This window comes from Myotis lucifugus, unplaced genomic scaffold (genome assembly GCF_000147115.1).
Source record: "Myotis lucifugus unplaced genomic scaffold, Myoluc2.0 scaffold_995, whole genome shotgun sequence".
Lineage (NCBI taxonomy): Eukaryota > Metazoa > Chordata > Mammalia > Chiroptera > Vespertilionidae > Myotis > Myotis lucifugus.
In genome coordinates, this window is record NW_005872043.1 from 52,788 (window position 1) to 69,647 (window position 16,860).

At 39.2% G+C, this 16,860-nt stretch overlaps 1 protein-coding gene across 1 annotated transcript; it reads right to left on the reverse strand.

The window, feature by feature from the left end:
- Positions 1–6,601: 6,601 nt before the first annotated feature.
- On the reverse strand, positions 6,602–7,471 carry LOC102432928 (olfactory receptor 7A10). Its single transcript, XM_023747815.1, has 2 exons — positions 7,117–7,471; positions 6,602–6,831 (listed from the first exon to the last, which is right to left on the reverse strand). The coding sequence occupies exons 1-2, from the start codon at positions 7,469–7,471 to the stop codon at positions 6,602–6,604; spliced, it is 585 nt and encodes a 194-aa protein (XP_023603583.1).
- Positions 7,472–16,860: the final 9,389 nt, after the last annotated feature.

The following is a 16,860-nucleotide window of genomic DNA, read 5'->3' on the forward strand; positions in this document are numbered from 1 at the left end:
AGCCAGCCAAAGGAATGACATTTCAATTTTTCATTTTTATTTTTTTATTATTATTTTGTTAGCTTTTTTTTTTTTGCTTTTTTCTTTGTTCTCCTTTTTTTGTTTGTTCCTTCATTTCCTACTTCTTTTCACATTATTTTTTCAACCACGTGAGCAGCAGACACGTGAGCAGCGCGCTCTTGTCCAGGGAGCATCAGCCCCGTGAGCAACCTGCCTCGAGCCTAAGAGCAGCAGCCTCATGTGGCCTGCCCCTGTCCAAGGAGCAGCAGCTGTGTGAGCGGCCTGCTTCCCTGTTCGAGGAGGAGCAACCACGCAAGCAGTCCAACCTGTCCGAGGAGCAGCAGCCACACAAGCAGTCTTCCTACGTCTGAGGAGCGGCAGCCTTGCGCAGCCTGCCCCCATCCGAGGAGCAGCAGCTGCGCATACCCTGCACTAGTCCGAGGAGCAGCAGCTGCACAAGCATCTTGCCCTTGTCCAAGCAGCAGCAGCCGCACCAGCAGCCTGCCGAATCTGAGGAGCAGCAGTTCTGCGAGCGGCCCAGCCCCATTCGAGGAGCAGCAGCAGCCCACCCCAGTCTGAGGAGCAGCAGCCACATGAGCAGACCACCCACGTCCGAGGAGCGGCAGCCCTGCACAGCACACACCGGTCCGAGGAGCAGAGCCACAACAGCCTGCACCTGTCCGACGAGCAGCAGCCGGGTGAGTGGCACGTCCCCATCCGAGGAGGAGCAGCCACACATGCAGCTCACTCCCGTCCAAAGAGCAGCAGCCTCGCAAGCAGCCCACCCCCATCCGAGGAGCAACAGACTCGCAATCAACCTGTCCAAGTCCTAAGAGCAGTAGCCCCACAAGCAGCCCACCACATCAGAGGAACAAGAGCAGCGTGCAGCCAGCCCCCATCCAAGGATCAGCAGCCACATGAGCAGTTCGCCCCAGTTCAAGGAGTAGCAGCTGCATGTGTAGCCAGCCCCCATCCAAGGAACAGCAGTCTCGTGATCAGCACACCCTCTGTCTGAGGAACAGCAGCTGTGTGTGAAGCCTCCCCCCACCAGCCAGAGGAGCCACCACAGCTGTGAAGAGCACCCAACAGAGGAGCTGCTGCCAACTGAGGAGCAGCTGCTACCACAACTGCCGAAGGAGCAACCACAGCCCAAGAAGCCACTGCCACCCAAGGAGCAGCCCCTGAATGACTCAACATTTAGATATGTCAGTGAGATCAAACATGGGTAGACAAAGAAACTCCTAAAGGAAAGAAAAGGAGGACTTGCCAGAAAAGCAGCTAAGTGAAACAGAGGCATTCAGCATGACAGAAAAAGAATTCAGATTAAGGGTCCTAGAATGCATAAACTGGATGGAGGAAAAAATCAACAACTTATGCAAGAAGCAAGAAGAAACGGATGAAAAAATCAACAAATTATGTAAGAACCAAGAAGAAATGAAGAGTGATATAGCTGCAATAAAAAACACCATTGAAAGTTTCAACAGTAGACTAGGAGAAGCGGAGGACCGAATTAGCGAATTAGAAGACAGGGAAACAAAACACACCCAAACTGAACTGCAATTGGAGAAAAAAATTAAAAGACAGGAGGAGAACCTAAGGGAGCTATGGGAAAACATGAAACGAAACAACATACAAATAATAGGGGTGCCAGAACAACAGAAAGAGGAACAAGGGTTAGAAAACCTATTTAAAGAAATAATATCAGAAAACTTCCCTGAGGTGGGGAAGAAAAAAGTCACACAAGCACAGAGAGTCCCAAACAAGGTGAACCCGAAAAGACCCACACCAAGACACATCATAATTACCATGGCAAGTGTTCAGGACAAAGAGAGAATCTTAAAGGCTGCAAGAGAGAGACGGAAAGTTACATACAAGGGATCTCCCATTAGATTATCAAATGATTTCTCAACAGAAACACATCAGGCCAGAAAAGAATGGACAGAAATTTACAAAGTGATGCAAAGCAAGGAATGAATCCAAGGATACTCTATCCAGCAAGGCTATCAGAAGGCCCTGATTAGCCTGATTGCCTGCCAGGTCTAAGGACCCTACCCATGTACAAATTTCGTGCACCGGGCCTCTAGTGTGGGATACAATGAACAACATAAACTGATGAACAAAAATAGATCCAGAGTCAAAGAAACACTGAACAAACTGTCCAACCTCAGCGGAAAGGCAGGGGGCGGGGGTAAGAGATCAACCAAAGGACTTGTATGCAAGCTTATTAGCATAACCAATGGACACAGACACTGGGGCAGTGGGGGTTTGTCCTGGGGGATAGGAGTGGCTGGGGGAAGGGGTTGATAGGGGAAAAAGAAGACATATGTAATACTTTAAACAATTAAAAAAAATTCCAGTAAACACCCAAAGGTCTGAACATACACAGACTTGTTTGGGAAGGTCAAGGAACAATTAGGGGCAGTCACCTTCAGCCAACTTCCCTAGGTTGGAATTTCCTCCTTACAAACTTTCAACCAAGTCTTCCACCCTCCCCCACAGAGTTTTGGTTGGAATCAGTCAGGACACTTCCAGTTCTGAGATTTGGGGAAGTGGTTCTCAAACATAAATGACTTTGCCCCAGGGGATATTAAAATGTCTGAAAAGAGCTCTAGCCAGTTTGACTTCGAGGATAGAGCCCTGCCCTGAGGACTGAAGGGTTCCAGGTTTGATTCCAGTTAAGGGCACATGCCTGGGTTGTGGGCTGGATCCCCAGTGTAGGGTGTGCAGGAGGCAGCCAATCAATGATTCTCTCTAATCATTGATCTTTCTACCTCTCTCTCCCTCGCCCTTCCTCTCTGAAATCAATAAAAATATATTTAAAAATAAATAAAATGTCTGAAAAGAGGCTGCTAAACACCTATAGTGCACAAGACAGCTCCTAGCACATATAGTTATCCAGCTCCCAGTGTCAACTGTGTAAAGGAGGGAACACCTATTCTAGAACAACACCTCTCCATTTCATAGGCATATAAATCACCAAAGTTTGCAGCTCAAATGCAAATTCTGATTGATCAGGTCTCCAATGGGCCCAGAGACTGCCATTCTGACAAACCCCCAGGTGATGTTGATGCTGCAGGTCCTCCTGGTCTGTGGACCACACTTTGAGTAGGTGGTTCATGGCTCTGGGTCAGAGTCTGGTGTAGGTAATTTTAGGTCTTTTCCACTAGAAATCTTCTGTATATGTAATTTTGAAAAACAAGTTTTCTCTCACTATAAAGGGGAGGATAATTCTGTGTTTGATTCTTTTATTTTAGGGCTCCAAAGTGACATCAAATAATTTATACCTGAGAAGGGCTTTGTCATAGGCAGAATCAAAAGATGTGAACATCCTGATTAGGAGAGCTTTGGAATGTTAGCTCACAGAGCAGGGTAACTGAGATAGATGAAATAAAAGTATTAGCTAAGGAGCTTAGCTCAGATTACCCAGGTTGGACTAATGTCATCTCAGTGGTCCTCTAATGTGGAAGACAGTAGGAGAATTGGAGTCAGAGAGACATTTGAAGTGCCTTGCTGCTGGTAATGAAGATGGAGGAAGGGCCATGAGCCAAGGAATGCAGGTAGATTCTTGAATCTCGAATAGGAATTGAGAATAGGAAAGGAATTGGAAAGGGATTGCAGTCTCCCTTGGACTGCCCAGAAAAATGCAAGCCCGACAGTCATTTTGATCTAAGCCTTTTGAGATCCATGTTAGGCTTTTAACCTTTAGAACTTTAAGATAGAAAGCTGTTTGTTTTAAGCCACTAGTGTGGTAATTTGATACAACAACAATGGGAAACTGATACATACATTAACCCAGTAAAATATTGTGAGAGGGAACTAAGTTTAAGCCTCGAAAATCATTCAGCCTGCTTCCCTTGGGCAAAGGTATTTCGTGTCGAAATTCCACGGTACATAGAAAAAATTAGAACTAGTTTAGAGCTATTTGTGTCCATAGATGATACAAAGAATTTCCCATCATATAAATGAAAATGTGGTTCTGATCTTGAGGCCTTTGAGGTATTAAGATACAAAAAATAATTTATTAAGGTTAATTTCGCACATTTTACTTTAAATTTTTGTGTCAAAATTTCGATATTTTTTTCTATTTCATGTTAATTCACACATTTCTTTTTTAAAATTTCTATATTTTCTAAATTTCTGTCAAGGTTTCTTTCATCATAAGAGATGGGATTCTGAATGAGTCTGTGTGTATGTACATATTTATTCATGAGTGTGTTTATTTGAAAGATGTATACAGGTGCACATACATACACACACTCCTCACTCTTGAGCATTTTCTTAAGACTCAACAAAGTATTTTTAACATTTTATTTATTCCTTACCTTGTCAGGTTGAAGTTAAAGTTTATTATTCCACATTATCTACAGAAAGAAGAAAAACTGAAGCCAGGTGGATTATATTTTTAACAATAACATAATGCACTAAAAACTTATTGTGAATCATCCCGAGTTATATACAAATGGACCCACCCACTATATATTATTAATTTATGTATGGCTTCTTTAGTTCAGCAAATTGTACATTTAAACTATGTGCAGCATATTGTATGCAATTATACCCCAATAAATTAGTGAGAATTAAAAATTCTAGTGATGTATAACTCATGTCAGACCAAGGACACAGGCAGCTGAGTCACACCAGACTCCGGTAGTAAATGTATCTCATAACTGGAAGAGAGCAAGATCTCATATATAAGTATAGGAACTGTGATATTAAATTAAGGCAATTCTTGATAAACTATTTTTTTTGAAAAGTTATGAAAATAAAATTCTTTTTTTTCTTTATTGATTAAGATATTACATATATGTTCTTATTGACCCATTACTCCCCCACTCCTCCTATTATGCCCTCACCTCCCTGTTGTCTGTGTCCATTGGTTAGGCTTATATGCATGCATACAAGTTCTTTGGTTGATCTCTCCCCCTTACCCTCCCCTCCCCTACCTTCCCTCTGAGGTTTGATGGTCTGATTGATGCTTCTCTGTCTCTGGATCTGTTTTTGTTCATCAGTTTTGATAAACTTTTTTGACATTAACTGTAAGATAAACACACACATACACCCCCATAGATCTATATCTATATCTATATCTTATATATATAATATATATATAAAACATCACATAATGGATAAAGAAAGAAGTGCAATACATTATGAAAGAGGTTTAGAAACATAATGTAGTAACTAATGATGAGCCCAGAAGACATCAGAAAAACTCCTACCATAAAATCCTAATTTATTATAAAGCCATTATATTAAAACAAGTGCTGTTAAGATGGCTTGTTATGCAGAAATAGCTAACTGATGCAATAAAAAAGAAAAGAAAACTGAGATCAATTATAATAATATTCTTTTCCCCAATCTAGGCATTTGTACAGATATTTGAAGTTTGCATTTATATTTATACTGTTAATAAAGTTTATTTCAGATAACTGTATTAAAAGTGACTCCATTGAGATTCCCTTGTAGGTAACCAGAAGAGCTTGAAAGAATATGCATGTTTGTGCAAAACCTATTACTCTGAATCACAGAACTGGACAGCAATTCAAGCTCTCTGGTGAGTCATCCTTTGCTCACTTATGTACATATATGACACATCTATAGATCACATAGTTTATAGAATAGATGATAACAATATGGTTCATTCTCTATCCCTTTAGTGGTTAAGACAATATTTGGAGTTGGAGGAGATGCTTCATTTAAAATAACAGAGGGAATCCTATTTGTAGGCAGCAATGAAAGTTTTCAAGTGGAAGCAGGAAGATAGCTCAGTAGGAAACATCATTACACCAAACAAAGCACCACAGTGATAAATCCCTTTGCACATGGACACCGATCTTACATACATCAATGATTAAACTTACACCATGAAAAAAAATACTTTGCATTATAATAAATGTATGACTTGAAATTTTGCTTTCTTATACTTAAGGTCATCTCTGTCTCTAAGGGCATATTATGTCAAACAATTAGGACCAGATTGGAGATATGGACTTGATTATCAGTTTAATAATGACTATGATAAGAATGTGGACATGAAGTGAAATAAGATACAGGATCCTAATGAGGGAACACAGCCAGATGACCTCTTATAACACGCACTATATGTTAAAGTCTACATTTTCAGAAAGAGCAGTTATGGTAGTGATACAGGAAGAAATGATGTATAAAGAGGGTTAAACTGTGCTCTTATATTTTTATCTCCTATGAAATGATATAAAGGCTTTAGTTACTAAATGCAGTTTATTTACATAGGAGTAGTACAACTCATGATTTTTCTTTTAGTAAAATGAAAGAAAAATTACTCAGTCTGATAGATTTCATTTCAAAAGAAATTGTTCTTAAGAAATCCATATAGACTCATGAGATAAACAGGAATTTCCAAATATTTCATCCAAGGTTGAGAATCAATTTGGGAGAGGAGAAAAATAACAAAGGGAAAGCTGTCAGGTATCACAAAATCAAGAAATTAATAAAGTGATTCAATTAAATTACATAGAAATCATAGAAAAAGAAAATCCAGAATATGAACAGAGAGTAAAGTCTGCTTCCGCAACTAGATAAAATATCACAACATCTGGCTCTGAAGCTTTGAATCGAGCTGTCATGTGCATTTCTTTAACCCTAGGACAATTGGTCCTTTTATAGCTACCATCCCAAAAAATCTTTTCAGAGCCCTCTTTATGTCTTTGTTCCTTAGACTGTAGATGAAGGGGTTCAGCATGGGTGTGACCACAGTGTACATCACTGAGGCTGTTGCACTTGAGTCTGAGCTCTGGGTAACAGCAGAACTGAGGTACACGCCTACGCCTGTACCATAAAAAAAGGAGACGACTGAGAGGTGAGACACACAGGTAGAAAATGCCTTATACTTCCTCTGAGCTGATGGCATTCTACATATGGAGGACACTATCTTGGAATAAGAATAAAGGATACAAACAAAGGGACCACCACCCAGGAGCACAGCTCCCAAATACATCACCATGTTATTAAGAATGGTGTCAGAACAGGCAAGTTGGACCATCTGATTGAGCTCACAGAAAAAGTGAGGGATTTCCAAGTCTGGACAGAAAGACAGCCTCAACACCATTAAGCTTTCTAACAAGGAATGCAGGGCACTTGTGATCCAGGACACCAGAACCAGCAGTCCACAGAGCCGGGGGTTCATGATGACCATGTAGTGCAAGGGGTGGCAGATGGCCACAAACCGGTCATAGGCCATCACAGTCAGGAGGAAGTTGTCCAGTCCCGCAAATAGTAGGAAAAAATGCATCTGGGTGATGCAGCCTTCATAGGTGATGACTCTGCTCTGTGTCTGGATGTTCCACAGCATCTTTGGGATGATGGTGGAGGTGAAACAGATGTCTACCAAGGACAGGTTGGAGAGGAAGAAGTACATGGGTGTGTGGAGGTGGGAGTCTGAGCTGATTGCCAGGATGATGAGCAGGTTTCCCAACACAGTGATCAGGTACATGGAAAGGAAAAGCCCAAATATGAGGGGCTGTAATTCTGGTTCCTCTGATAATCCCAGAAGAAGAAATTCTGAAACTCTTGTGACATTCCCCAGTTCCATGTGGTGGAGGTGACTACCAGGATATAGGAAAAAGAACATGACTAATATTCCCACAAGCAAGCATTAGTAACCTAGCATAAAAGCTACGTCTATATCAGTGATGGCGAACCTATGACACGTGTGTCAGAGGTGACAGGAAAACTCATTTTTTTGGTTGATTTTTCTTTGTTAAATGGCATTTAAATATATAAAATAATATCAAAAATATAAGTCTTTGTTTTACTATGGTTGCAAATATCAAAAAATTTCTATATGTGACACGACACCAGAGTTAAGTTAGGGTTTTTCAAAATGCTGACACGCCGAGCTCAAAAGGTTCGCCATCACTGGTCTATATTGTGGAATTAAGGAACTAATTTCCCAATTGGGTGTATGGTCTTGTCTCCTTTAGGATATCCCTCATGCCATTTCTCACTACAATTTGCTTTACCATGTGAAGGCACATAAAAAATTCTTGTATCTTAATTCTTGTATGAAAAATAAAAAATAAAAACTCAATGGATAGGATGTAAAGCACGGCAGGGTGACTGTAGTTAACAAAACTGTATTGTTGAAAGTGGCTAGAGTGTAGATTTTCAAAATCCTTACCACAGGAAAAATTCTAGCTATTGTGGTGACAGAGTTAACTAGACTTAGTACTGAGGTCATATTGCAATATATACAAACACAGAATCATTATGTTGTACACCTGAAACTAATATAACATTGTACACCAATTAAACTTCAATTAAAAATATATTTAAACAATGGAGAGAACACAGTAGGAATGACTGACAGGTTGGACCACACTAAATTGATGAACTTTATACATTCTCCACAAAACACTTACACATACATAAAAGAACTAAATGGAAAACAGTCGGTTCATGTAAAACACTCCAATCCTTTGTTAGAAAGAATCCAATCAAAAAATCAAATAAGAGAATAGCATGCTCAATAATATTGTGATAAGTCTGCATGGTGAAGGATGATTACTAGAGTTGGTGTGGTAATCACATTGTAATGTATATAAATGTTGAATCACTATAGTGTATATCTGAAACTAATATAATATTGTTTGCAAACTATACCTAAATGAAAAAGGAATAAAAACACTTTGATAACACTATCCAAAACCAAAAACAAACCTTTCAGGTGGATAATACAGTGAAAGTTATATTAGATGGGAACTATACTATCATTTAGAATAAATAAATTAATAAACAAGTAAATAAAAAAATGTACGAAAATTTAATAGAGACTCTAGATAGCTTACAAACACCCAAATTTCATTAATCAGCCTCAAAGGTAATGAAATAATTACAAAGTGAATCTCCTTAGCTTACTCATTTTCATCTACCAAATAATTTTTTTAAAATATGAATAGCCAAGGTGAGAGAACATACTGTGAATTGTATGTCTCATGCGCTGCAATTGCAAGGGTGTATTTGGAGCCTTGCTGGGTCTGGATTTTTCCCATCCACATGGAAACAGTCTAATATGCCCAATCATAAAATTTTAAAAATGCTCTCACATCACTGTATATTCCTCCACAGCTAATAATCTATTTGTCTATTCCTTGAATATTTGTTCTACTTCTACTGAAAGGACTTTACACCTCCAAGGTCCTTTTTCTAAAGAAAATAATAAGGGCTGTTGTTTTATATATAGAGGAAGGGAGAGGGAGAGAAAGATAGAAACATCAATGATGAGAGAGAATCATTGATCAGCTGCCTGCTGCTGGAACCCCAGTGGGGATTAAGCCCGAAACCCAGGCATGTGTCCTTGACTAGAATCGAACCCGGGACACTTCAGTCCGTAGGCCATTGCTTTATCCACTGAGCCAATCCTGCTAGGGCTCCAATGCCCTTTCTTAATTTGCCTTCTATTAGTGCCACTTAATTGTCAACATTGGAACTTACATTTCTGAGTGCAATGTTCACTTTCCTTTCAGCATCATGAATAAACACATCAATGTAATAGTAAAGCCAGCCAACAACCATAGTGATCACTGGTTTCTGGGCTATGTTGGAATGGTTCTAAGGTGAATTCAGGGACAAGTTCTTGGCTTCCAATCTCTCTGATCCTCTCCTGCCATGTCTGTTGGGCTCTGGGACTCACCTGCATGGGAACTCTGAGAGGAAGGTTTCCCTGTGGAGGTCCAAATTCTTGCCTGGTGGTTGATGATACAGATCAGAAGAGAAGAAGGAGTGGTCAAACATTGGTTTCCCAGATGAATATTAGACTTCAAAAGTAGTGACCACGTTCCATCCAACCAAAGGTTGCACATGGTGAGGGTCTGTGGTAGAGCTGCTATTTACGTGCTCTGTGTCTGCTCATTAGGCACATTTACTTCTTGTTACTCTAACCTCTAAACAAAGGATTCCCCTGGGGACACTGGTCTGGACAGAATGGAAACGCTTCCTGCTGATTCTCTGTTCCCAAGAGACTATGTAATAAGCCAGGTGAGTGGAATTGTGATTAGTCCTTCATTAAATGCCCTGCTTCCTGAAGTCCACACCTCCCAGCACCTCATCTTAACTCAGAGGTAAAGTTTCTGAATGGATGGACCTCCAGGGTATTATGCTCAGTGAAATAAGGCAGAGAAAGACTAATACCATAGGATTTCACTTATATATGGAATCTAAAGAGCAAAATGAAAAAAAGAACAAAATTTAAACACTCAGACACAGAGGACTTGGGAGAAGAAGGGATTAAGGGGCTTGGGAGACTGGGAGAAGAAGGGATTAAGAAGTAAAAATTTGTAGTGATAAAATAGTCACAGATATGTAAAGGACAGAATAGAGAATATAGTCGACAATATTGTTATAACTATGCATGAGGCCAGTTGGATACTGAAAATATCAGGGGGGAATCACTATGTAAAGTGTATGATTATATAACCACTATGTTGTACACCTGCAACTAATACAAAATAATATTAAAAGTAAACTCTATTTGAAAAAAAAAACCCAATACTGAGAAATTTGTCTGACTGGTTTTCGGTCTTCAAAGCATTTATTTATGGTGGGGATACACAACCCCTGATATCTCTAGAAAATTACTGTTTCCTTCTTTAAGAAATGGAAGATAATTCTTCCTTTAGTATAAGACCTTAGGCTCTATACTCATTGGCTTAATGATGCTTTAGCCCAAAAATTAGGAATTTCATAGTTATAGCACGAGTCAGGAATTGTCATTTACTCCCTCATGATAACAAGTTCATTAAATATAAGTGACACATTTAGATTTTATAACACCATAACCCATCTTAGCACATTACAACAATTGTCAAATGTATGTTTTACAAAAATGCATTTTATGAGGTAGTACACCTATAAACTACCTTCTCCAATACAGAAATGAGGCACAGAGGGATTTAATGTTATGCCCACATATATAAGCCAAGAAAGGGAAGGGATAGTAATTGGGATCAGTCAGGACACTTCCAGTTCTCAGATTCTGGGGCAGTGGTTCTCCAATAGAGGTGCCTTTGTCCCTGAGGATATTGTAACATCTGTAGGGCGGCTGCTAAACACCTACAATGCACAGGACAGCACCCAACACAAATAATTATCCAGCTCTGAGTGTCAGCAGTGACAAGGTGAGAACACCTATTCTAGAGAACATCTCCATTTCATTACACATGCAAATCAACAAAGATTGTCCTTTCAATGCAAATTTTAATGGATCAAGTCTCCAGGGGACCCAGAGACTGCATTTCTGACAAGCTCCCAGGTGATCTTGATGCAGCAGGTCCTGGTGGTCTGTGGACCACACTTTGAGTAGGTGGGCTGTGGCTCTATGTCAGTCTTGTGTAGGTAATTTTCCACATTCTCCACCAGGATTCTTCTGTGTATATAATTTTGAAAGGCAAGTTTTTTCCTCATCTAAAAGGAGGATAAATTCTGTGTTTGATTCTTTTATAGTAGGGACCACAGTGACATCACATAATTTATACCTGGCAAACGCTTTGTATAGGCAGAATAATGGATTAAAAAATGTCAATGTTCTAAATCAGAGAACCTTGGAATATGTTACCTCACAGAGCAGAGTAACTGAGATAGATGAAATAAAATTATTAGCTAAGGAGATTAACTCAGATTAGCCAGGTTGGACTAATGTCAGCACAACGATTCTCTAAATGTGGAAGAGAGTAGAAGAAGGATTGGAGTCAGAGAGACATTTGAAGATGCCATGTTGCTGGTATTGATGATGGAGGAAGGACCAATGAATACAGGTGGCCTCTAGAATCTGGAATAGGAATTGAGAATAGGAAAGGAGTTGGAAAGGGATTGCATTATCCCCTGGATCACCCAGAAATGTCCAAACCCAGCAGTCATTTTGATCTAAGGCTTTTAAAACTCATTTCAAGCATTTGACCTCTAGAACTTTAAGACAGAAAGTTGTTTGTTTTAAGCCACTAGTGTGGTAATTTGCTGCAACAACAATGGGAAACTGACACAAACATTTATCCAGTAAGATATTGTTCCAGGGAACTGAGTTTAAGCCTCATAAATCATTCAGCTAGCTTCCCTTGGGCAAAGGTATTTTGTGTTGAAATTTCACATTAAGTAGAAAAAAAATAGAGCTAATTTAGAGCTATTTGGCTCCATAGATGGTACAATGAATTTCCCATCACATAAATGTAAATGTGGTTCTGACCTGAGGACTTTGTGGCATTAAGATTCAAAAGATAATTCATTAAAATTAAGGGAACACATTTTACTTTAAATCTTTGTCAAATTTTCTACATTTTTGTTTATTTTGTGTAATAAGCCAGTCAGAGAAAGATAAATATCACATGATCTCACTCATTTGTGGAATTTAATGAACAACACACATTTCTTTTATTAAATCTCTATATTCCCCAAATTTCTTTCAAGGTTTCTTTCTTTAAAAAAAAAATCTTTATTGTTGAAAATACTACATATGGTCCCATTCCCCCCCCCCCACCCCCCCTTGACCTTTTCTAGCCAGTCCTTGCCCCTGCCCTGGGCCTTTACCACACTATTATCTGTGTCTTTCGGTTATGCATATTTGCATACAAGTTCTTTGATTGACCTCTTCCCACCCATCCACCATCCCCCACCTTCTCTCTGATTTTCAACATCTGAAAACAGTAAATAGCAGAATGTGCATAGATAAGCCACACCTCAGTAAAAATCTCTATGTCGGTCAATTTAGAGAACATACGTTTTTGAAATTGTTGGTTTACAGTCTTGATTGCTTTGTTTACCCATTAAGTCATTTTGATACCCTCCAGCAAAAAGAGCTCATACAGTCTAAGAAATGCTATGGTTTTGGTGTAGTTTTGAGTGAAACAGTGAAAAGTAGAACTTTGACATTTATCAAAATACATGTTTCTTTTTTAAAAACCTGTTGCTGTTCAAAGGAATATAGTCAGCAAAGAATGTTAATCTTTGAGATTTAATTATTACAGGATATATCAGAAATTATATATTTTTATTAAAACATTAAAATGGAGTAATTCCTAAGATCTGCTTTATAACTCAGCTTTCCAACAGGACACTCTGGAGGGATGAAAGTTTATTTATTTATTTTTCTTTATTGATTAAGGTATTACATATGTGTCCTTATCCCCCCCTTGCCCCCTCACCCCCACACCCATGCCCTCAACCACCTGGTGTCTGTGTCCATTGGTTAGGCTTATAGGCATGCACACAAGTCCTTTGGTTGATCTCTGCCCCTTACCCCACCCTCCCCTACCTTCCCTCTGAGGTTTGACTGTCTGATCAATACTTCTCTGTCTCTGGATCTGTTTATTTCATCAGTTTATGTTGTTTGTTATATTCCACAAATGAGTGAGATCATGTGATAATTATCTTTCTCTGACTGGCTTATTTTGCTTAGCATAATGCTCTCCAGTTCCATCCATGCTGTTGCAAATGGTAAGAGTTCCTTCTTTTTTACAGTGGCGTAGTATTCATTGTGTAGGTGTACCACAGTTTTTTAATCCACTCATCTGCTGATGGGCACTTAGGCTGTTTCCAAATCTTAGCTATGGTAAATTGTGCTGCTATGAACATAGGTGTTTCTAGTTTCCTGGGACATATTCCTAGAAGTGGGATCACTGGGTCAAACAGGAGTTCAATTTTTAGTACTCCACAGTGGCTACACCAGTCTGCAGTCCAACCAGCAGTGCACAAGGGTTCCTTTTCCTCTGCATCCTCGCCAGCACTTAGCATTTGTTGATTTGTTGATGATAGCCATTCTGACAGGAGTGAGATGGTACTGCATTGTCGTTTTGATTTGCATCTCTCAGATGATAAGTGACTTTGAACATGTTTTCATGTCTCTTGGCCTTCCTTTGTCTTCTTTTGAAAAGTACTTATTTATGTCTGTTGTCCATTATTTGATTGGGTTGTTTATCTTTCTTTTGTTAAGTTATCTGAGTTCCCTGTAAATGTTGGAGATTAAAGCCTTATCGGTGATAACATTGGCAAATATGTTCTCCCATGCAGTGGGCTTTCTTGTTATTTTGTTGATGATTTCTTTTTCTGTACAGAAGATTTTTATTTTGATACTAGAGGCCCAATGCATGAAATTCATGCATGGGGTGGGAGGGAGGGTCCCTCAGCCCAGCCTGCACCCTCTCCAATCCGGGACCCCTCTGGGGATGTCTGACTGCCGGTTTAGTTCTGATCTGCAGTTGGTCATCCATCTTGCAATCTGGGACCACTGGCTCTTAACCGCTCACCTGCCTGCATGCTTGTTCACCCCTAACCACCTCTGTCTGCCCGCCTGAGGCCCCTACCTGCTCCCCTGCTGATCTGATTGCCCCTAACTGCCCTCCCCTGCCAGCCTGATCAACCCCTAACTGCCCTTCCCCTGTTGGCCTGATCGCCTCTAACTGCCTCTGCCTTGGCCCCTGCCACTGTGACTTTGTCCGGAAGGACATCTGGAAGATGTCTGGTCTAATTAGTATATTACCCTTTTATTAGTATAGATAGTCACATTTGTTCATTTTCCCTTTAGTTTCCATTGCCCTAGGAGCTGTATTGGTGAAGATATTGCTTTGGCATATGCCTGAGATTTTGCTGCCTGTGGATTCCTCTAATATTTTTATGGTTTCCTTTCTTATGTTTAAGTCCTTTATCCATTTTGAGTTTATTTTTGTGTATGGTGTAAGTTGGTGGTCTAGTTTCATTTTTTTGCATGTATCTCTCCAATTTTTACCAACACCAATTATTGAAGAGACTGTTTTGACTCCATTGTATGTTCTTGCCTCCTTTGTCAAAAATTAATTGAGCATAGTGGTTTGGATGAATATCTGGGTTCTCTATTCTTGTCCATTGATGTATATGTCTGTTCTTGTACCAGTACCAGGCAGTTTTGAGAACAGTGGCTTTGTAATACAGCTTGATATCTGGTATTGAGATCCCTCCTACTTTGTTCTTCTTTCTCAGGATTGCTGCAGCTATACAGGGTCTTTTTTTATTCCAGATGAATTTTTGGAGAGTTCATTCTAGGTCTGTGAAATATGACATTGGTATTTTAATGGGGAGTGCATTGAATCTTTAGATTGCTTTGGGTAGTATGCACATTTTAATGATGTTGATTCTATCAGTCCATGAACACGGTATGTTCTTCCACCTGTTTATATCTTCCTCTATCTCTTTTTTCAGTGTCCTGTAGTTTTCTGAGTACAAGACTTTTACCTCCTAAGTAAAGTTTATTCCTAGGTATCTTAATTTTTTTGGTGCAATGGTAAATGGGATTGTTTTTTTAAGACTCTCTTTCTGTAAGTTCACTATTGGTGTATAAAAATGCCATAGATTTCTTGGCATTAATTTTGTATCCTGCTACATTGCCAAATTCCTTTATTAAATCTAATAATTTTTTGATGGAATCTTTAGGGTTTTCTATGTACAGTATCAAGGTATCTCTGAATAATGACAGTTTTACTTCTTTTCCAATTTGGATACCTTTTATTTCTTCTTCTTCACTAACTGCTATGGCTAGCACTTCTAGTACTATGTTGAACAGGAGTCATGAAAGTGGGCATCTCTGTCTTGTTCCTGTTCATAGGTGAAATAGTTTTAGTTTTTGCCCATTGAGTATGATGTTGGCTGTAGTTTTTTTATGTTGAGGTATGATCCCTCTATTCCCATTTTGCTGAGGGTTTTTTATCAAGAAAGGGTGTTGGATTTTGTCAAATGCCTTTTCTGTATCAATTGATATGACTATGTGATTTTTTTCTCTCAATTTCTTTATGTGATGTATCACATTTATTGATTTGTGGATATTGTACCTTCCTTGCATCCCGTGGATAAATCCTACTTGGTCATGGTGTATGATCTTTCTAATATAACGCTGGATCCGATTTGCTAGAATTTTGTTGAGGATTTTGGCATCTATGTTCATGAGGGATATTGGCCTGTAATTATCTTTCATTGTGTTGTCTTTACCTGGTTTTGGTATTAGAGTGATGTTGGCTTCATAGAATGAGCTTGGAAGTGTTCCTTCCTCTTAAATTTTTTGGAATAGTCTGAGGAGGATAGGTTTTAGTTCTTTGAATGTTTGGTAAAACTCTCCCATGAAGCTGTCTGGTCCCAGTCTTTTGTTTGCTGGGAGATTTTTGATGACTGCTTCAATTTCCTCCATAGTTATTGGCCTATTGAAATTTTTAGGATCTTCCTGATTGAGTTTTGAAAGGTTGTATTTTTTTTCTAGGAATATATCTATTTCCTCTAGATTGTCTAGTTTGTGGGAATAGTTTTTCATAGTATTTTTTTAACAATCCTTTGTATTTCTGTGGGTTGTGTTGTTATTTTGCTGCTTTCACTTCTGATTTTGTTTATTTGGGTCCTCTCTCTTTGCTTCTTGGTGAGCCTGGCTAGAGGTTCATCAACCTTGTTTATCCTTTCAAAGAACCAGCTCTTGGTTTCATTGGCCTTTTGTATTGTTTTTTTGGTCTCTATGTCATTTATTTCTGCTCTGATCTTTATTATCGTCTTCCTTCTGCTCACTCTGTGCTTTTCTTGGTGCTCTCTTCCTAATTCTTTAAGTTGTACAGTTAGATGATTTGTTACCATTTTTTTTTTGTTTTTTGAGGTAGACCTGTACAGCTATAAACTTCCCTCAGGACTGGTCTTACTGTATCCCTTAGTTCAGCGGTTCTCAACCTGTATGTTGCGACTCCTTTGGGGGTTGAACAACCCTTTCACAGTGGTCGCCTAAGACCATCAGAAAACACATATATAATTACATATTGTTTTTGTGATTAATCACTATGCTTTAATTATTTTCAATTTATAACAATGAAATTGGGGGTCACCACAACATGA